At 40.9% G+C, this 23084-nt stretch overlaps 1 protein-coding gene across 6 annotated transcripts in view; it reads left to right on the top strand.

Annotated features, from left to right (window-relative positions):
* Nucleotides 1–23084, top strand: part of LOC144691669 (POU domain, class 2, transcription factor 1-like) — a 253229-nt gene that overhangs the window by 98503 nt on the left and 131642 nt on the right. For 5 of the 6 annotated variants that reach the window (XM_078559989.1, XM_078559987.1, XM_078559986.1 and 2 more), the window contains 2 exons: nt 6126–6182; nt 17285–17410. In XM_078559989.1, coding sequence (XP_078416115.1) covers nt 6126–6182; nt 17285–17410 — 183 coding nt within the window. Of the gene's footprint in view, nt 1–5246; nt 5467–6125; nt 6183–17284; nt 17411–23084 lie in introns of those variants that run through there. The other variant, XM_078559990.1, reaches the window with a different exon arrangement.

Below are 23084 nucleotides of genomic sequence, written 5' to 3'. Positions count from 1 at the left end.
TTCAGTTTTTTTCTGCAAATAATGCATATAGGATTCTACAAAGGACCCACTGAACTGAGTTACTGTTTTAAAAAAAGTACACCTGAGGTATGCTATACAGAAGTACTTGTCAGTAATATTGGCCATTGCTTCCAATTTGCTTTGATCTGCATAAAACCCAAGCCAGTAAATTTTGTGGGAGGGGATTTCAAGACTTGGCGGCTTTTATGAATGTGTGGTGTCATCCTGTTACCATGAGTTCCTGTATTTTCTGTTGTGTTTCTCACCTGGTCACTTCTTTTTCCCAATTGGTTTTTAATCTCTTTTTAGTCTTTCTGTGCTGTCCTTGTGAAAAGAAAGAATGCTGTAAACGATACTACATCTCATTTTTGCTTATGGGCGGTGGTGGCAGTTTAACTAACTCCACGTTGTCAGTGTGCTTAAAAGCGCTATTGTATTTACCAGTATTAGAGGTGTAAGTTATCTGTGTAAATTTTGTTCTTGCACTAGTTCACACATAAAAATACGGCCTTTCTGAATTATCTACGCTCCTCCAATTCTAGTCTCTTGCAAATCCCTAATTTTAATTGTTCCAACATTGGCAGTTGTGTCTTCAGCTGGCTTGACCCTAAGTTCTGGAATTCCCTCCCTAACTCTCTACATCCCTGCCTTGCTTTTCTGTTTTAAGACACTCCTTAAAACCTACTCCTTTGACTAAGCTTTTGGGTGCCTACTCTAATATCTCCATATTTGTCAAATTTTGTTTGATAACGCTTATGCTTTGGAATATTTTGCTACATTAAAATATATGTATGAATATATACCTTGTAAAAACAAATCCCTTTAGGTGAAAATAACATCAGAATTTGTATGGGAATCCTGAAAACATTGCACAAGCTCTCCTTGTTTCTTTAATGCAAGCTCCCATGTTTCTTGGAGAAAGAAATCTAATCCAGAGAGATATAGGAGTCGCCAAACACGTTGCACTGGCCCCAATTCATCAGGCAATGTCCCTTATTAAACATAGGAAGCACACAACATTCAATAACATTTGATTTAGTCTACTTCTTGTTTGTACATTTCTGCCTGTAGTTGGTAGTTTATTTTATTGCAAATGTAAAGAATTGTTTAAAAAAAAAACTACCTCAATTTAGTCCCTTTTGGAGCTGTACACTTTACACTTTGTAAAATGACAGGATTATTAGAAAGAAATACACAAAAGAGTTTTTTTTTGTGGTGGGTGACAAGTGCTGTCTCTTGGGTTGGCTACAGGACCTGCAAAAAGCCCATATGGTGATGTTTAATATTGAGTTCCCCACCATAGGGAAGAACTTGGAATTGTGCAGAGCTAACACCAATGCTTTGGATGATTTAACTTATCCTTTTTGGTACATTGACCGGTTGAGTGGATATTCACCCAAATGATGCCTCAGGTCATTTGCAGAATTTCATTTCAGGGTGGTTTATCACTGGAAATGGGTGTGTCATTATACTCCCAAACGATAGGTAAGTGTACCTCCTGTCATGAAAAATTAGGTCTCCATTTTTCATTTTGCTTACCAATTTTGATCTATCGTGGACATAAAATGAAAAATATTAACTTTTTTGTATTAAAGCTTTAGCTTTATATGGAGCTAATTCAATTTGTCCAGCCAGAGACCAGAGAGAGCTTTAAAGATGTGGGCCTGGGAGAGAGCACGGTGAGGCCAGAGAGAGCTATAAAGGAGGGGGCCAGAGAAGAGATAACAGAGGGACAGTCTGATCCACTGCGTTCTACAGAACCATTGCTATCACTTGCTGCCTGAAGAAACGGGTAGCATGGTTATGATCTCTGAAATGGCTGAACTCAGTGTTGAGTCCAGAAGGTTATAAAGTGCCTAAGCAAAGGATAAAGTGCTGTTCCTTGAGCTTCATTGGAACCGTGTAGGACAATGTTCAGAGTGAGATTGGGGTGGAGAAATAAAATGTTAAGCATGATCATGCTTACAGACCAACCAGAGGTGTTCAGCAAGAGATGAATGAGGGGACCTGGGTAGGACTGGAACAAACAATGGTCCACCTATCCCATGAAATGGCAGATGTAACTAGGTTTGATTTGAATGCCATACTGACTCATTTTATTTGGAGGAAGTGAGTGGAGCCAAAGGTGAAATTGTTTAATGTAAGAAAAAGGTAAGCCAGGCAGAGGAACAAAGAAAGATTTGCATTCACCTAGCATAACCTCAGGAACCCCAAAGGTTTTTCAGCCTTTGAAGTGATTTTAAAGTGTAGTTATTGTTGTAATGTAGGAACATGGCTGCCAATTTTCACTCGGCAAGCTCCCAGATAATAAGCAAATAATCGTTTTTTTTTTAGTGGTGACTATTGAAAAAGAGAGTGCTGGTGGATTAGAACTATTTAGGCATCTGCTTAAGGAAGAAGCAGGGGCTTGCAGGGTGTCTTGATGGGTGATGGAGATACAGAGAAATTTGACATCCATGGTGAAAAGCCGGCGATTAGGGCCAGGAAGCTATAGAAATGGTGTTGGAAGAGACTGGACAAGGGAAGAAAAAGTAGTTGAGATAGGAATAAATAAATTGCGCAGGGCAAGAGCAAAATGAAATGGTGGGCCTACCAGGGTAGTCCTGTTTGTAGATCTTGGGAATGAGATAGAAGTAGGCTGTGCGTGGTTGGAGGTCACTGGTGGGGGGGCGGGGGGGCATTCTCATTGGAACATAGGACTTAGAAGCAGGATTAGGCCATTCGGCCCTTCGAGCCTGCTCCACCATTCAATAAGGTCATGGCTGATCTTGTCGTGGTCTCAACTACACTTTCCTGCCTGCCCCCATAACCCTTGATTCCATTGTCTATCAAAAATCTATCTAAATCAGCCTTGAATAAATTCAATGACCCATCCTCCACGGCTTTCTGGGGAACAGTAACTACCACAGACTAACAATCCTCCGAGAGAAAATAATTCTCCTAATCTCTGTCTTAAAAGGGAGACCTCTTATTCTTAGACTGTCCCCTAGTTCTAGTCTGTCCCACACGAGGAAACAACCTCTCATCATCCACCCTGTTAAGCCCCCTCAAGATCTTGTATGTTTCAATAAGATCACCTCTCATTCTTCTAAACTCCAGTGGGGTATAGGCCCAACCTGTTCAGTCTTTTTTAATAAAAATAAGCCCTTCATCCCAGGAATGAGTGAGTGAATCTTCTCTGAACTGCTTCTAATGCTGTTATACAATTTTTCAAATAAGGAAACCAAAACTTTACGCAGTACTGAAGATGTGGTCTCACCTGGGGAAATGAGGCCAGCAAAGGTGTGGGAAATTAGGTCAGTAATGGTGTGGGATGTTTGATGTGCAGTAGCGGTGTCATAGTCCAGGAGGAGGTGTCTGAGGGTTGGCCTTCAGACTTTGCAAGGTTCATCTGTTCACTACAGCAGGTTTAGTGACAGGTTTAATCAGCTTGGGCCTGAGAGAAGGAGAGCTACAAATTCAAAACAAGTTAGAGTGAGGGAAGTAGAGAAATGAAAACAGCAAATTGGCAGTTCCAATGAAAAGATTAAGAAAGGATAAGTCAGAGAAGCCTAGATGGAAGAAGATTCCTGAATCAGGAGAAGTTTTGCAGTGGGGTGGGGGGGTGGTGATGAGTGCGGGCGTGAAGGTGATGGAAGAACAGCTCAGCATCTTTCCAAGCTGTTGTGGATACCTGATTCCATAATTCATATGTTTTAGGATATAACTTCTAGTTTTAGTGTTAGATGTAAGATAAATGGAAACATCTGGTTAAGAAATTGGTATGCACCTTAAGTGAATGAAATTCAAATAAGCTTGGAGTTAATTGCAGTTGAAAGGTAACCTATGGTTATCTTACAAGGTCAGAGGTAGAGGTGTTAAGGCATTTATCATTGGCTGACCCATCTTTAAGCTTGTAATGGATCCAGTCGGTCGAGCCTTACTTCAATACAAGACTTAAGTTTTTTATGTAGTTCCCAGGTGAAAAGAAATTGAAAGCCAGTTGTAAACAAGTGTCATAAAGAGATATTAATGTCTATAATGTTACTGGAAATTTTTACAAATAGAGTTCTAGTGGGGTATGTGCCTTAATTGGATTAAAGCCAACTAGCCTGGGTGCTTTGTATAGTAGTTTTGAGATGTTAATTAGGTAAATGTAAGGAGGGTAGAAGGTAAAGTGTAAATTTGCCTTTTGTTAAAAGAAACCATTCAAGACTGCGGGTGAAATCTTGCACCTAGCTAGAAGACACCAAGCAATGAGTTTTTTTTTTTCCAGCTTACTAATAAAATTGGTGGGTTGAAAGGATGTTATTGTTAGAAGAGGTAAAGTTATAAGCCTAGTGATACAACAGAAAATTTACATTCAAAGAGAAAGATATGTAGAATGGCATTTTAAGATCCAGCAAGTGTGAGAAGCCTCCAGCCTGTAAGCCTCAAGCTGCTGTCTGCAAGGACCCAGAGCTGAAAGAAACTCATTTTGAATGTGACAGTCCGGGGTGTGCTTTGCCAGGTGTCTGTTTAACTCGATGAGATTTACTGTTTCCTTAACGGGGGTGTAACTGAGAGTCAGATTAATTAGGGGCTTTTTGTAGTTATTCTAGTAGTAATTTTGTAAACATATGTGTTTACAATCTTTCTTGTATTAATAAATGTTTAATTTAGCTGCATAGAAAAAACCTCTTGAGACTCCATGACCTTATTACTACTGAATTCAAAGCCTGCATCTCGAAACATACAAATTGCAAAAATGGGTTATGACAGTTGTTTCAAGTTTCCTTCTGAGATTTGAACAATTCAGCCTTTACCATTGGCTGTGTCATAATACAAGAGAGTTTCTTAACAGGGCCAGCTATTCTGGAAGATGGGGTCCTAAAACTCCATTAGAGATATCAATTATTCATATGGGTTACATAATCAGAGTTATGTTGAAGGCAAAATAATTAATTTACATTTCTATTTGAGGACATCCCAAAGTATGCCACCTTGTCATAGAGATGGGTTGTGCCGGTAGAAGGTTATTTTGTTTAAGTTATCGGATGTTTGCTCAGAAAGCAGGCAGTTGCACTTTAGGTTTGATGTAAACTGCAGCTCATTGAGTTGGAAGAGTCAAAGAAGATGAATGTTAGTCAGGCCTGCAGTTAAGCAGAGAAAATACTACTGTGCAGAATGTGGATGGCAGCTTGAGATCATTTTGGATTTTGTAAGGAGAAAAGCAGCTAAAAGACTTGCCTAGCCTGCAGTAAGGGAAGCAACCTACAGTGGTCCTCATAGAACCCTGTGGCAGAAAGCAATCAACTGAGTTAGCTTGTAAGGCTGTGAGAATGGAGTTGGGTATCTGCCGGCAACCAGGACAAAGGGGCGGAGGCACCCACAGTCAGGAGGCCTTAAAGAAAAGTTGGACGGTCACATAGCCAAAAAAGCTAATGGAAGACCCCTTGTAAAATCTTACCTCGGAGAATTGCTGGAACACTGAGAGGAATTCTGAAGGTCTGTTGCATATCTTTGGTTTGATCCCTAAAGATGCGAATGAACCTTCAAGATTCTTGTAATGTGTAAGGGAGCTCTTGGTCGAGTTGAGGGGTGGGGGGGTGGAATGGTGGCTGGTGGCGGGAGTTGGGAAGTAAAAAGTAAAACTGAGTTCATAGCAAAAGTAGTTATAAACTATAGTGTTCAGTTAATTGTGCTTGCTTTGCTTAGTTCTTTTTCTATGCAATAATGTTTGTTTTTGTATAAAAACCTTGAAATCTTGTGGCGTGGTTCTAATGGTTAAACATAAGGTGTTTGGATTTCTCTTTAAATGTTAATGGTCTCTAACAGGATTCTGACAAAGCTCAAAGTTGAATGAAGTGGGGAGAGTAAGGGGATGGAGCTGAGGCCTTTGCTGAAGACTGCTTGTTTAAAGTTAGAAAGAATAGTGAAATGTAATTTGTGCTGAATGAAAACTAAAACGTACTAATGTGTTTTTTTAAGAAACTAACACATCACAGATAATGTATAAGATTAGAACTTTTATAACCTAAAAGAAAACAAATCTCTTTTACTCCGCCAGACATGTGACAATTTGAAATCCTTGTCTCATAATAAATTGGTCCACAGAAGACATTAATTATAACTATTGCTTTTTTTTTTAACTGTGTCTATTCCAGGTACAACTTGCTGGAACAACTTTGCAGCCAACTGCTTCACAAACGTTAAATTTGCAGGTAAGCTACTGTTTTATCATAGAAAATTAGAGGAACCCTTTTTTGTTGTTCTAAAGTGTTTTCATTACTGTGTGGAGAGATAATAGGTAAGAATTAGCTGCCCTATTTGATGAAAGGGAAATGCCTTGCTTTCCTATCGGAGGGAAAGAAACTATTTGCTGCCAAGGAAATGACCTTTTGTCACATTTTTTTGCTTTCTCAGAAGAAACTGTTCATGGTTGCCATGGCAAATTTCAATCTTGAAGACTAGCAATAGCAAATGAATTTATCTCCAGAAACAGGCTGTTTGCAACTCTGCGCCGTAATTATCTTGGGTGTAATAGACAGAATTCATCACTGGTTTATTCTAAGCATTGGTATTAAAGCTGAAGATGAAAATTTAAGTGCTATGTCAAAGTAGTTAATTGCCATAAACCTTTACCTTCCTAGCTTTTGTATATTTCAAATAAAATAACAGAAAATGCTGGAAATACTTAGGTGCAGGGAGTTAATGTTTCAGGTCGATGACTTACTGTATTTCATAGTGGTGTTTTTTGTGCTATTATGTGCATGTTTGCATGATTTGAAAGCAAACCTTTCAATTAGATATCCCAGATATGGTAACAATTTAATTATTTGTCCATTGGAAGTATTCTTCTGAATCTTGATAGGAAAAGAACGAGCAAGATTAGTTCCACACAGCCATTTTTGAGTGTGACAGTTCATGCATTGCACTTCAGTATCACATACATGTCAATCTAGGAAACTAGCAAAAGCTGATCAACAGCTTCAAAAAAAATTGTCAGAAAACTCTAAAAGCTTATAACTCTAATGTTGTTACAATTTTAAACCTTTTAAAGTAATAATTAAACTGGCTTTTTGTAAGTTAAACTTTAGATATACCCAATATTCTTTCACTTATTTTGGAGGGAAAAAAGCGCATGAAAGCCTGAAGGGCCAAATCCTCTCAAAGAACAAAATTGATGGTTCATTTCTAGGGGATTTGGAAAATTTGGAATTTTAAAATGAGTGGTTTAATTTTTTTCTTTAGAAGTAAATATTTTCCCAGCAGCTACACCCATGCTCAACTCTCCCCATTTCAATCAGGCTCAATCTGCCCCCTCTGAATCTGCTTAAACACTCACCTTTGCGATCTGTTCTCCCACCCTCCAACCCTCCCTGTTTATTCTAGCACTGTGCTCGCTCTTTGCCCTCTCCAGAGTTCAACCTGGCACTCCCTCCTTCCCCAAACCCCTCCCCCACTCCTCCAAACAACCCTGCTTGCAAATGCGTTAATGCTGGCACTGCTACACAGCTGTTACAACTCCTTGCTGATCATGCCTAATTTACACTAAGTAGGAATTCTTGTTCTTAAGTGAAATCTTTCCTGCAAGAATGTAGAAGCGAGGAGCCCATGCGGAGTTCCAGCAAAAAATTAAAGGTGCAATTATTTCATTTTGCCAGTAGATGGCTGCAGCTGTATAAACAGTGCTCTTAAATAGCAGAAAAATATGTAATTTTGCAATCAGTATCACCAAACTCTTTACTGATCCCAAGTGCATTATCAAGCCGTTCAAGAAGACCTGAAAACTGGATCCCTGGCAACAAGGTGGGGAAGGAAGGAGAAGCGAAGGGTGAACAATTTTCTTGTTAATAAAGTGGGCTCCTGGAAAGTGTTTACTAAAATATAAGTTATATTTTCTCACTGTTGCTCTGCCTATTTTTGAACCTGTAATTTAAAATGAACAATTTCATTTAACTTCTTAGAACCTAGATTTCAGCGCTACAAATGCAGTTTTCCCTCCAAAATGGCATGTGTGGTGGGTGCACACACTTCTGGTATGAGCAGTGCTCGATGCTATTTTGGTGAAAACATTGGCGTGCGCAGGCAGCACCGCTGGAAGTATGCAGAGGAGGCAGATTGTGGCATCAGTTACCTTGCAACACTGATTTGATATCAGCAGTGACATTTTGGAGCTCAACACTCCAGCTAATGCCCTTTCTTAACCTCGCATGGCTGAATATATATATTCAGCAGCAGGACACTCTACAAGTACTAATTAAAGTGATCATCAACTACTTTCAGGTTAGTTGGTGATTGATTTCTGCTGGTTCTTGCTGTGATTATAGAAAGTGAATGGTGATTTCTAGAATCCCTGAAAGCACTACAGGGAATATGGTGTGGCTCGTGCTCAAGGAGTTTGTCCTGACTTCAAGGATTCTGCACAAACCACATGCTGCTTGACATTGGTTCAGTTGTATACATATTCCTTGGACCACGCATGATAGGAAGAATGAGCAGAGGTGATACAGAGCAAAATAAGAAGAGGACTCTCACTAGGAGTCCTAATCTGCTCAGGATGTTCAGGGAGCAATTTTCCTACCTGAACCTCAGTGAAGCACAATGTATTGAACATCTCCGCTTCAGTAAAGATGTCCCCCTTGAAATCTGCCACCTGCTACAGCCACAATTGCAGTCTCGGAGCAGGGCGAAGACAGCATTGCCAGTGGCTGTGAAGGTGAATGTGGCAATGAACTTTTGTGTTTGGCTTCTTCCAGGCAGAAGCAGGGGATATTCAGTTTGCTGTCCATTGTTGTATAAAGGAAGTCACCAAATTCCAAGAGAGTTGGATACATTTCATTCTCTTATCATGCCAGAGAGAAGCAGGCGGAGTGAGCACATGGCTTTGCGAGAATTGCAAGTTTTCGCATGGCACAGATTGCCATCGACTGTACGCACATTGCTTTGTGGGCACTGCTGGCCAACTGAAAGGGATTCCAATCCCTTAACGTCCAGTGTTAGGTGACCATACACAGCATATCGTGCAGGCCGATGACAGGTATCTGCAGCAGCCATGATGCCTTCATTCTGCAACAGTCTGCTGCGGCGCCTGTATTTGAGCCACCATGACAAACCAGAGAGTGGCAGAGCTATTATTTGGTAACATGGCTCGTGATTCCAATGTTCAACTCATGTATATGTGGGCAGCATGCACAAAAGCTATGCTGCCATAAGAAATATAGAGCTAACCACTGGTTGAACAAACCACTGGGGTATTTAACATTTCTTATGCTGCCTGGACCCCTCTGGAGGAGCCCTTCAGTACTTAGGGGAGCACCTGTCAAGATTTGCGGTGGTTTCCTGGATGCTGCACAACTTTGCCGTAATGAGGGTATAACCCTTGCCACCAGCTATATAACAACTAGTTGAAGAGGAAGAGGAATAAAGCCCCATTCAGTCTGGGTGTTTTGTGATCAACTGCTCCAGCTGCAATATGAATAAGCTCAATTCCAACTCTCCATTCACCAAGCTCCCCTGCAAGTCATGCACCATCCTGTTTTGGAATATATCGCTGTTCCTTTATTGTCACTGAGTCAAAACCTTGGAATTTCCCAGGTAAAAGCACAATGGATGCACCAACACCATATGGACTGCAGCAGTTGAAAAGAAGCCAGCTCACCACCACATTTACAAGGGCAATTAAGGTTGGGCAACAAATGCTTTCCTTGCCAGCAACGCCCACATCCCATGAATGAATTTATAAAAAGCAGTTCCACATCTCCCCTCTCTTGCTGAAAATGACAGCTCCAGACTGAAATAAAAGCCAACAAATTTCAAACCAAATTTATAAATCAAACTGTGCCATATATAAAAATGCCAACTAATCACCCTTTTACATTCCCATAGTGCCTGTCTTCTTTAGTCCTTTCTACTGCACCTGTACAGTGACCGCAGAATGGCTTGTGGAAGACTGCTCACTTGCAGTGAGAAAGACTGCAGATGACCTTGCAGAGCAACCAGCAGCCCTGACCCTAGAACGCCTAACTTTAGACTGCGGCCACATTCTGGGTTGACCGGCTGCCGGGCAACAGCAAGGACACTGGCACAGTGGCATATTGGCAGAATGAATGCTGTCATTCTGAGAGAAGACAGCAGATTTGCCCTGCAGGGAGCTACTGCCACTCCTCCAGGGCCTTGGCAATCTTAGTAATCTGTTGGAGGACAGATTGCTAGACTGCTATGAGACCTTGCAAACTCCTTTAATCACTGGTATCCACAGACATGCTGGCAGCATCTGAGCTTGTATGGCAGAAAACTCAGCTTGCATGAGAGAAATGTGAGCCGGCTTAGCAGTAAGCGATCTTGCATGAGAAGCTTGCTGAGTTTTCACTGCAGCAGTTGGACATTGGTTAGCTTCTGCTTGTGTTGCAATGGAAGTTGAGATGTTGGACATCAGACACTGCATCTGCCAAGTGTGCTAATTGAGTTGCCCACCACTTCCAAACTGGAAAGGATGGGCTACAAGCTCTGTGCAAAGCCCTGTGCCAAGTTGTTGCCTTAGTCCTCCATGTTTCTTGATTCTGACAGCAAGCTTTCTGACAAGTCTGCCAGTGCACCAAGCATTTCATTTTGCATACCCATCAGCCCTTTTCTGTGTGCCACCCATTGATGCCTTCACCTAGTCCTCTGTAGCAAAACTCATGTGCAACCTTGCCTTCGTGTCAGCTGGCACCTGTGCAACCCTTGCCTCCTACCTTGGCTTCAGGCCACTCATGGCTGTTGTCTGATTATGTGCAGAATCCGCCTCTGACCTATCCTCTAGTATGCGTGCAGTGTCACTACCTGAGCTGATGGCTGCAGCAAGTGATGGCATTTATTTTTCTTCATCACTGTTTTCCTGTTCTTCCACAACTGCCTGGTGAGGGTATAGTTCTTCAGTGTCTGAAAGGAGAAAGACAGATGATAGGTTTGTGGTCAGCGGAGGGCACAAAGCAAATAGTCCATCCTTACATAATCTTCAGCCTGTATACCAAAAATTATTGTGAGATGGTGGGGAATTGTGAGGGTGGAGTCAAGCTGAGAGTTTTTAGGTATGAGTCGTCATTGATAGAGATTGTTGGTAGATATGTGGGGCTGCAATGCATTCAGCAATGTGAGAAATGCAATTGGTGGGATATGACACTTGAAGGTATATTCATTGACTTCGATAATTTGTGTGAGGTCATTGGACATCTTGTGACACTGCATCCAGGTCCCTGGGATGAGACTCCTGGCCTTGAGACTCCTGGCCTTGAGACTCCTGGCCTTGAGACTCCTGGCCTTGAGACTCCTGGCCTTGAGACTCCTGGCCTTGAGACTCCTGGCCTTGAGACTCCTGGCCTTGAGACTCCTGGCCTTGAGACTCCTGGCCTTGAGACTCCTGGCCTTGAGACTCCTGGCCTTGAGACTCCTGGCCTTGAGACTCCTTAGTTTGTCTGGAGGCCACCTGGCCCCCTGTGGATAGATGATAGCTCTCCTTTCCACCTTCTGCACCAAGGTATCAGTGCAGTATTGGAAAATGTTGACCACACACTGCTATGTTGTGCCACTATTGGGTGTTTCAAAATTAGTTGTATAATGGCTTTAAACACTTGCTCCAGCCACAATGCATCTCCCATTTAAGTAACTGAGGCTAGCTTTAACTTCTGCTAGCCTGTTGGTGTATTTTTGAACTCAGCTGCAGCAAAATCAGGCCAATCAAGACACTTTTTGAAACTCATTAGGAGCTCGCCTTTGAATCTTTCCAACTTTTCACAGGGGTGGGCAGCCCTTGGGAGCTGTTTAACGCAGACCAGCTCAAGAGCAGTAAGAACAGCATCAGCTGTGTTTAGAATGGAAAAAAATCAGCAGAGGGGACCTACCCCATCATAAGATAAGTCAAATCAAAACAAATTCTCTGGTTCCTTCCACACTCTGAAATCTGAAAAGCCTGCACATTCACGGGAGATGGTGGCGTAGTGGTAATGTCATTGGTCTAGTAATCCAGAGGTCCAGGTTAATTCTCTGGGAACACTGGTTCAAATCCCACCAAGGCAGCTGATGGAATTTAAGATTCAACTGATTAAAAAAAAATCTGTAATTGAAAGCTAGTCTCAGTAACGGTGACCATGAAACCATCACCCCATTGTAATGAAAACCCATTTATTTCACTAATGCCCTTTAGCGGAAGGAAATCTGCCGTCCTTACCCAGTCTGACCTACATGTGACTCCAGACCCACAGCAACATGGTTGACTCTTAACTGCTCTCTGAAATGGCCTAGCAAGCTACTCTGTTCAAGAGCAGTTAGAGATGAGCGACAAATGCAGGCCTTGCCACCGAGGCCCACATCCCATGAAAGAATAAAGGAAAAAAATTCAATTTTTTCAAATTTAGAAGTTACTGTCCAAATGGCAACCACAGCAGTAGCTGCCAAAGTGAGTCGGAACATGGCCCGCATTTCCAGTGAACTGCCTCTGTTCCTGCCCCTCCAAGCATTAATCAGTCAGCAAGCCTGTTCCCCACTCATTTGACTGCTCATTTCCACCAAAAGAGCAATACATTTCTACTTCTCACTGAGAGTGGTTTCGCAACTCAGAAACGAACCTGCCTCTCGATTTCTGCCCCCACCAAGAAAATCTGGTCCCAGGTTTGAGAAGTGAAGAAACATTGTCCTAAACCACTATGCCATCCTGCGTTCCTCATCAGTGCATTTCTGTGGGAGTCTGCTTTGCAAAAAGTATGCAGAGGATATATCTCCAAGAACTTGATCCTAAATAAAAGTTTATTAATTCATTTCACTAAAAACTAGTTTTGCTTTTATCTGAACTGCAATTTCTATAAAAACTGAAATTAGTACATATTCTCTTTCAGAAGCTCAATCGGTGGTACTTTGAAAGTTTTCTGATGAAGAAGAAATGTTTGACATAGCACATACAGGCTCTTGAGATTTTGTTCACCTTTTTGTGTGCTGGATAGATTTTATCCTTTGAGGAGAGGCCAGTGATGTACAGTATAATTCAGAAATATGAAAATTTCAATTTTACATTAAAGGGCTAAAATAAGCACAGGAGCAGAAAAATATAATTTATCATGGCTCTGGAAATGGCTGAAAAACAAATACAAGTAGCAGAATTCCAAAGAATTTTAGTCACTGAATTATGGGCTGTCAAAAATGTTGAGACTGCCAGCTGCACATCACTTTAAAACAAATAGTGTTGGTATACATTTTTAATAATTTTAAATAATGATAAAAACAAAATACTACTGCGGATGTTGGAAATCCAAAACAAAAACAGAATTACCTGGAAAAACTCAGCAGGTCTGGCAGCATCGGCGGAGAAGAAAAGAGTTGACGTTTCGAGTCCTCATGACCCTTCAGCAGAACTGAGTGAAGTTAGGAGAGGGGTGAAGTATAAGCTGGTTTAAGGTGGGGGTGGTGGGGGGGAGAAGTTGGGGGGGGGTGGTGATTGTAGGGACAAGCAAGCAGTGATAGGAGCAGATAATCAAAAGATGTTACAGACAAAGGAACAGAGAGGTGTTAAAGGTGGTGATATTATCTAAGAGAATGTGCTAATTAAGAATGGATGGCAGGACACTCAAAGTACAGCAGAAAAAATAAAATAATTAAATAAATAAATAAAATTAAATAATAAGGATATTAATTTAGAAAAAAACTTGAAAATATGAAAGGTAGGAAGCAAATGGTAATGGTCGATGAGTTTTTTTGTGACTGAGAGGCTGTTTCCAATGGAGTCCTGCAGGGCTCAGTGGTATATATGAATGCTTCAGACTTGAATGTAGAAGTATGATAAATAAGTTTGCAGATGATACAAAAATTAGTTACTGGATGATAGTGAAGAAGAAAGCTGTAGACTGTAGGAAGATTTCAATGGACGAGTCAGGTGAGTGAACAGTGACAAATGGAGTTCAGTCTGGAAAAGTGCGAAATAACGCATTTGGGGAAGGCTAACAAAGCAAGGGAATACACAATAAATAGTGGGATCCTGAGAACCGTAGAGGAACAGAGTAACCTTGGTGTGCATGTTTACAGATCCCTGAAGGTGCCTAGATAGATAGATTTGGTGGCCAAGGAGGTATACGAGATACTTGCCTTTATTAGTCGAGACATAGAATATAAGAGTAGGGAGGTTATGCTAAAACTATATAAAACACTGGTTAGGCCACAGTTGGAGTGCTGTATGCAGGTCCAGTCACCACACAATAGGAAAGATATGTTTGCACTAGAGAGGGTGGAGGGGAGATTTATGGGATGTTACCTGGACTGGAGCATTTTAGTTCTGAGGAAAGCTTAGATAGGGAGGGGTTGTTTTCGTTGAAACTGAGGAGGTTGAGGCAAGACCTAATTGAAATATATAAAATCAAGGGGCCTAGATAGAGTGGATAGAAAGGCCCTGTTCCCTTTGCCTGAGGGATCCATAATCAAAGGGCATAGATTTAAAATAGGAGATTGAGGGATTCGAGGGGAAATTTTTACCCAGTGTGGCAAGGAACTGGAACTCACTGCCTGAAAGGCTGGTAGAGGCAGAAACCCTCATAATATTTTTTAAATGCTTGGACATGCACTTGAAGTGCTGTAATCTAAAAAGCTATGGACCAAAAGCTGGAAAGTTGGATTAGACTAGATGACTCCTCTTCAGCTGATGCAGACATGTTGGGTTGAAAGGCCTTCTGTGCTGTAAATTTCAATGACAAAGCAATCTATAGCAGAAGTAATACTTGAACAAGCAAGAGTAATTGTACTGGAATGGCTGTGTGAGAGTAGGTGGAAATGACAACTTGATGTTAACAGGTATGTTTGTATTAGACTGTAGATTTGATTGGATTTCAAATGGACCAAATGGTAGTAATGCTTTTTGAGATGGCAAAATTACATACGTTTAACTAAGAGCGTGGGTAATGTTCACAAATTTAGGAACTATTTCAGTACCAAAATGTGTGTGATGGTGGTGCTGTTGAGCTTGTATGAATCTGTTTTTAGCAAAGCAGGTCCACTTAATATGCGACAGTACAGAAGAATGTTGCCACTTTTCACCACTAAAGTAATTGCAAATGCATTCTTCATTTAAAATTTGCAACTTATTTTATAAATAGTAAACACTAGAAATCTTTCTCCAACTTATTGTGCATAATTTATTAGTTACCAGGCATTTCGACTGAAATTTATGGTCCTGGACAAAAGAAAATAAGTTTTGAAGCATGAAATTTCAACCCTGATTGAATGCATTTGACGCTGAAAGACTGCTTGTCATGTAATCCTGACCCCCTCAAGTCTGAGGGGTGTGGAATGGAGAATAACTGGCTTTGTTATCCATCGCCAGACCTGGCTGAACCGCATACTTGATAACGGGGTTTACTCTGCCAAAGCCATGCACCACTCCAAGATCATCATGTAGAACAAAAATAACCCATGGCTTTTTTCTTCATTATGAACCTGCTATACAAATGCTTTTCCCTTTTCTCCCCCTCCAGACTCTCTTCTGACAACAGTTGTGAGGAGATTATGGAATGTTTTTGTCACTGACTGAGACTATCCATTCAGCTGCCTCTACTGCCTGTCTCCCCTTACCCAATTATACGTCTCTCCAGGCTCCCACCATCCTCACCCACCCCCATGCTGAACCAGCATGTTTTCCTATCCCCCATCTTCCTCTGTACGATCTCCAAGCTAATTTTCCCCAGGAGATCTGTCTCTTTCTTCTGACTCCATTCTAACTAAAATGCTGACCACCCAACTTCAGGCTTTGGCCAGTATGCTAGCTTTCATTATAATGGTTCCTTCTTGGGCACTGTTCCCTTTGCCTTCATCACTCCCTTTCAGAAATTTACCTTTGACCCCTTTGTCCTTGCAAACTACTGTCCAATATCCATGCTCCCTTTCCAAAATCCTTGAACTTGTAGTTGCCTCCCAAACCAGTGCCCATCTCCAACTAGGCTCCTGCCCCTCCTAAAACACTAAAACTGTCCAGATCAGTTACAAATGACCTTCTTTGTGACCGTGACCGTGGTACACTATCCTTCATTGACCTTTCTGCAGCCTTTGAAAGAGTCAACCACACCATCCCCCAGTTCCCAGATTGATGGGACTGCCATCATTCTGTCCAACTCTCACTTCTCCACTAATAACAAGAGCACCTCCAGCAATGATGCTTCTTCATACCCTGCAATTTTACCTTGATTCTCCCAAGGATCTAGCCCTTCTCTTTCTTACCTATGTCTCCACCACCTCCTTCAATGCTCCACTGCCTCCTTGTTGTCAGGTATCTTTCTCAGCATCCAGTCTTTGGTGTGCTGCTGTTTTTTCTAGTCAAACATTGGGAAGTCCAAAGCCAACAACTTTGGCCCTTGCGACGTACTCCATACCTTTTACCTCTGCCACGCCACTGTTTCTAACCTCGGTGTCCTATTTAACTCCAAGCTGAACTTCTAATCCCATACTTACTTCATCATACTTCTGCCTATTATCCTATCTTGCACCAAGTCTCCTCGCCTATTACATCTGTTCTTACTGACTGACATACCCTCCTTTATTCTCTGCACCTCCCTCTTCTGTCTGAAGAACCTTTCAGAAACTATTGCTTTGCCAGGCTTTTGGTTAAGCCCCCCCACCCTAATATTTCCCCTTTGGTTTTGCACCCCTGTTTTGATTACATGCCTATTAGGGCATTTTCTTTGTAAAAAGACGACGTAAGCAATTTATTGTTGACGTGCTTCATGTTTGCTTTCCAGTTTCAGTGAGCTTTAAAAAAAAATATACAACCATCTTTTGCAAATGATACCAATTTTTATGTTTCCTAGATATTTTCCTATGCATGTTTGCATTTTTATTCTTTCTAGATTACCTTTTTACGTATCCTGTTGCACTTGTTTTCTCCTTAGGGTTCTAACTCCCAATCTATACCAGAGGCACATATCATTCATATTTCATTTGTCTGGGTAGAGTTCAAGGTAAAATATATATTTAAAAATTGTAAGCTGCTTTAGTATCACAAAATGGCAAATTATTTCAAAATGTTTAAACACTGCAATGTAGGATCTTGTCTTTTGATCAGAAGAGGATCTCTGGTGTTGAGGGAATTTTGAGCAGAAGAAACAATTGAAACTGTTTTAAGTATATGCTGTGTGTACACTGCTTGGCAATATTAATTGGCCAGTGCTGCATTTAAACAGTGGTGCCCAATTCATTTGCATTAAGCTGGATGTTTAGTGTGCTGATTCTGTCGATTTACTAAGACAGTCAGGTTTTTGCTTTTCAAGTTGCATTAGTGGAATAGTGACTAATCAGTTCCGTTTGGTATTTTAAGGTAAAAAGTGAAGAATCGGGGGATTCTTCATCCCAGCAAACGACAACCCAGCCTTCGCTGCAGCCATCTTTACAGACCACCCTTCCACAGACGCAGCTTATGCTTGCTGGAGGGCAGATCACTGGGGTATGTGGAAGCCATTGTTAAGTCAAATTCAATCTAAAATCCATAGAAAATCAGGGTACTTGCCCCTCCTCCCCCTGCAACCTTGTGACCTGTTCCTATCAACTCCTCTCCCTTTACTCTTCTACTTAACTCGGTTTTATGTTGTACTCATCTTCCCTTTTGTCTCATGTAGTGGGCAAGGTAACTAACTAACCTGTCATCCAATCTCTGTGCTTTTCAGATTTCCTCAACTCTTGTTTTAACTGCTCACATTTTTGACCATTTCCAAAAAAACTTGTGTGCTTCCTCATGTTACATTCCTTCCACTGTCACTCCATCTGTCTTCCCCTGTCAGGACCTCATTCTTGCTTGAGCTTTGTTGCTTTCTTAATCTTCCCTCATACATTTTCTTCTCTAACTTCTATACTTTTCTCTAAATCTTCCACTCTTACCAATTTGTCATCTTGATTTCCCTTTGTTATGAATGGCTCAAGAGGTGGTGGGATAACTCTTCCCCTTTCTCCCCACTTCCCGGTCGTCTGCTACAAGATGTGTTTTAGAGCGGGTGTTAAACTCTTTTCAGTGTTGTGATTTTCAGTAATAACCACGAAGCAGACTTTCGAGTAAGTTTAATTCAGAAGAAAAGATAAATGTTTATTCACACAACACCCCGGAATGAAATGCAACGAGCACATTCATTCAAGGGAGGGCACCCCACCCAAGGTCATTTACATTTTAAGAACCTTCCGGAATGATATTCAGACATGAGCATTTTTGGAGGATAGCCCTCTGCTCCTGAGCACTGTGTAAGGTTAGGGGTTTTGAGGTATTCAACCCTTTTAAAACATCTTAAGTTCCGAATTCTTAATTTCTAGCAATGGGGTCCTCAGTTGTGCCTGACCTAACAAGATACAAAGAACTAGTACTTATGAATCAAGTAGAATTTATTGAGCAAGATTTCACACATACTTAACAAAAGCAGTGAAGACAACATGGATGGTTCTTATTCCTCAAGGCCCTAGGATTCCTTGAGTATTTCCAGCACAGGTGATGCCTTTCTTCTTCCATCTCTGAAGTGACGTTACATTGAACTATGTCTCAGAAGACTCATACCACAGAAACCATTGTAAAACTGTGCCAATGAAGACTTCTATTTTCCAATTTTTATCCCTATTACTGACTGTTCCTCGTTCTTTATTTGGAAATGGTTCAACTTACTCTCTTTCATTAGCTTAGAGTGAGGGTCATCTGGTGTCACCCCATCTGCGTAACTAAAGTCATGTAGACTGAAGACAAATGTCTACCCCTTATTCCATGGGCCCCTGGAGGCACGTTCTATTGTGAACGAACGACACATCCTTGTAGATAGAGTTGTTGTACAATGTTACATCCCCTTGTGAATGTTTACGATAGGTTGCATTATTAATATCAACATATTTTAACCCAATTCCCACAGGTACTCAAATCATTAAGAACAAATGTTAATAACACTTCCTACCATAATGTCAGGAAGGAAGTGCCTTTCTTTTGAAATACAGACGTTCTGCCCTACAGATTGGTTAATCAATTAAACCATTTAGTAAAGCATTTGAGATGTAAAAAGAAAAAGATTAGTGAAGACAAATGTAGGTCCCTTGGAGTCCAAAACCGCTGAATTTACAGTCGAGAACAAGGAAATGGCAGAGCAATTAAACAACTATGTTAGTTCTGTCTTTGTGAAGGAAGACACAAATAACTTCCCAGAAATGCTAGGGAACTAACGGTTTGGTGAGGAGGGGTTGAAGGTAATTAGTATTCCAAAAAAAAGAGTGCTGGAACAATCATTGGGACTGAAAGCCAATAAATCCCTAGTGCCTGATAACCTACATCCTAGGGTACTGAAGGAGTTGCCCATGGAAATAATGGATACGCTGGTTGTCATCTTACAAGATTCTGGAATAGCCCCGGCAAATTGGAGGGTGGCAAATGTAACCCCACTATTTTAAAAAGGAGGGAGGGAGAAAACACGGAATTACAGACCGGTTAGTCTTACATCAGTAGTGGGGAAAATGCTAGAGTCTATTATAAAGGATGTGATAACAGGACACTTAGAAAATATCAATGGAATTAAATAAATTTAACATGGACTTATGAAAGGGAAATCATGTTTGACAAACCTACTGGAGATTTTGAGGACGTAACTAGCAGAATAGATTAGGGAGAACCAGTGGATGTGGTGCTAAAGTCCCACATAAGAAGTTAGTGTGCAAAATTAAAGCTCGTGAATTGGGGGTAATATATTGACATGGATTGAGAATTGGTTAGCAGGCAGGAAACGGGGAGTCGGAATAAATGGGTCATTTTTGGAGTTACAGGTGGTGACCAGTGGGGTACTGCAGGGATCAGTGCTTGGGGCCCAGGTATTCACAATATATATCAATGATTTGGATGAGGGAACCAAATATAATATTTCTAAATTTGCTGACGACATGAAACTTGGTGGGAATGTGAGTGGTGAGGAGGATGTTAAGAGGCTTCAAGGTGATTTAGACAAATTAAGTGAGTGGGCAAATACATGGCAGATGCAGTATAACATGGATAAATGTTAAGTTATCCACTTTGGTAAGAAAAACAGAATGGCAGAGTATTATTTAAATGGTGATAGATTGGGAAATGTTGATGTACAAAGGGACCTGGGTGTCCTTCTATACCAATCACTGAAAGCAGGCATGCAGGTGCAGCAAGCAGCTAAGGCAAATGTTGGCCTTCATTGCGGGAGGACTTGACTACAGGAGCAAGAATGTCTTGCTACAGCTGTACAGGACCCTGATGAGACCACACCTGGAATATTGTGTGCAGTTTTGGTCTCCTAACCTAAGAAAGGATATACTTGTCATGGAGGGAGTGCAGCAAAGGTTCACCAGACTGATTCCTGGGATGGCAGGATTGTCATATGAGGAGAGATTGGGTCGACTAGGCCTGTATTCACGACAGTTTAGAAGAATGAGGGGGGACCTCATTGAAATGTATAAAATTCTGGCTGGGCGGGTCTAGACAGACTGGATGCAGGTTTGATGTTTCCTCTGGCTGGGAGGGGTCTAGAACAAGGGCTCACAGTCTCAGGATACGGGGTAGGCCATTTTGAACTGAGATGAGGAGAAACTTCTTCACTCAGAGGGTGGTGAACCTGTGGAATTTGCTACCACAGTAGGCTGTGGAGACCGATAAATAAATATTTAAGAAGGAAATAGATTTCTGGACTCCTAAAGGCGTCAAGCAGTATGGGGAGAGTGTAGGAATATGGCGTTGAGATAGAGGATCAGCCATGATCATATTGAATGGCGGAGCAGGCTCGAAGGGCTGAATGACCTACTCCTCCATTTTTTTTTAATGTTCCTATGTTTCTAAAACCCCATAATACATGGCTCTTGTTTAAGGATAAGATGTCAATTAGTTTAAACTGTTGAGCTCAACCCTTTTGGTTATTTCTTCAAAGCTAATAAAGAAGTCCTCAACTGCTCAGTGTATTTAAAACAAATACAGTTCCTTGAACTGAGAATTTTCAGTACCTTTAAAGTAATAAAATCCATTAGCACCGGTTCCTTGTAAACCGCTGGCATCCTGTTTCCAGCCTTAACTGTAAATTGCCTCACTAGCAGAAATTCAAGCTGAAATGTTTAAAAAGTGGTCAAGATAAAATCCATAAACGTTACTTCAGATCAACATAATACTACTAATTATTAGGATTTTTATGAAAATCTTATAATTGTCTTTCTCACTTTGGTTTCGAAAACATCACTACAACTTGTGTAATTGCCAAAAGTAAGTTGGAAAATATATTCTGAGCACTTTAAAAATTTAAAATAAGGTTTCCCAGTTTGCTCGGTACAGATGAGTATGATAAAATTGTTATGGGGCTGAAAATAGAAGGAGAATAAGATTTAGGGGTTGTAAGGTTAGAAGCTGGTTGACTAAAGCTTGTGATGCTGGGAACAGGGAGGCCTCTGTTCCAAAGAAACAGGACTGGGTATAAGTTGGGTGAGTGGGCGGGCTGGGGACGGGTAGCTTCAGGATAGATGACTGTCCCTGATTGAAGAGGTGTTGAAAAGGTTGAACAACATTGTGAACTAATAATCAAATCTTCAGTAAGGCTAATGTAATGCCGGCTTTTATATCTGGAGGATTAGAGTACAAGGGAGTAGAAGTCATGCTTAGCTATTAAATCCCTGGTTAGACATCACCTGGGGCACTATGTACAGTTATGGGCATCCTAATTTAGGAAGGATATATTGATCTTGGGAGTGCAACCTAGATTTACCAGAATGATACCTAAACTCCAATGATTAAATTGCAAGGGGAGATGTCATAAACTGTATTCTATTCCCTGGAATTTAGAAGGTTAAGAGGTGATTTGATTGAAGTTTTCATGATGTTAAGGGGTACAGATAGGGTTGATTAGAGAGAAACTATTTCAGCTGGTTGGGGAGTCTAGAATAGGGGATTAGAATTAAAAAAAATTAGAGCCAGACCTTTCAGGAGTGAATTTAGGAAATATGCCTTCAAGCAAGGGATGGTGGATTAAAAACAGAAAATGCTGGAAAAAATCAGCAGTACAGCATCTGTGGAGAAAGAAACAGTTAATGTTTTGAGATCGTATGACTCTTCAAAGCTTTTTATTTCAGATTTTCAGCACCTGCAGTATTTTGCTTTCATCAAGGGCTGGTAGAAACTCTCTTTGCAAATGATAATTGGTGCTAAATCAATTGTTCATTTTAAATCTAAGCTTGATAGCTTTTTGTTAGGGGATATGAGATAACAGCAGGAGTATGGAGTTAGGTCGTACCTCAGCCATGATCTCATTGAATGGCGAAAAAGGCTAGAGGGACGACTACTGTAGCTATGTTCCAAACTGGTGTTTAAACTAAAAAGGTGGAAAGGAGAGTTCAAGTGAAGGGAAATTTATAAATCTAAAGAGGAAGGTCAAGGCCATAGACAAGCATTTTGGGTAAGATAAGCAGAGTGTGACAGGAAGGGCCAAAAAGCTTAACGGTAGTAATGCATCAGTGAATAAGGTCTAGTCAGTGAAAAATGGTGAAAGTTTAAAATATACTTGAATGCAGAAAGCATTCATAATAAGATAGACAAATTAATGAAACAAATAGAAAGAAATTGGTTTATTTAATCTCATAGCCATTACAAAGATGTGGTTACATGGTGACAAGGATACTTGAAGCTTTTAAAAGACCAACAAAATGGAAGAGGAGAGTAGCCCTGATAATCAAGGATGCAGTAAGCGCAATCATGAGGAAGTGCAGGGCCTAGAATCAGTATTGGCGGAGAAGAGAAGTAACAAAGTGCCATGAAGCTATTAATATGTATAAATTTGGTACAATGAAAGGGGTTTTACTGTTAGAAGAGATGGGAGTTCAAAGGGCCTGATGATACATTGAGAATTTACATTCAAAGAGAAGTGCTGGGTATAACAGCAAGCGGTTTTGTGTGTGCAGAGCAGAGGCATGTAACATCAAAGCAGCTGTAAGCCTATAACTGTCTGCAAAGGAACAAAAGTGAAAGGAACCTCATTTTGAATTTGTAAGGTGAAAATGCTTTGCCTGGTGTCTGCTTAAAGTCTATGGGTTGTTGTTGCCTTAGTGGAGATTAGTTTGGGAATTTGTTAAAAAGTTATGATAGTAGTAATTTATAACCATGTGTATAT

This window comes from Cetorhinus maximus, chromosome 16, assembly GCF_964194155.1.
Source record: "Cetorhinus maximus chromosome 16, sCetMax3.hap1.1, whole genome shotgun sequence".
Taxonomy (NCBI): Eukaryota; Metazoa; Chordata; class Chondrichthyes; order Lamniformes; family Cetorhinidae; genus Cetorhinus; species Cetorhinus maximus.
Note: the sequence above shows the minus strand (reverse complement) of the source record. Positions and strands in the feature narration are given on the sequence as shown.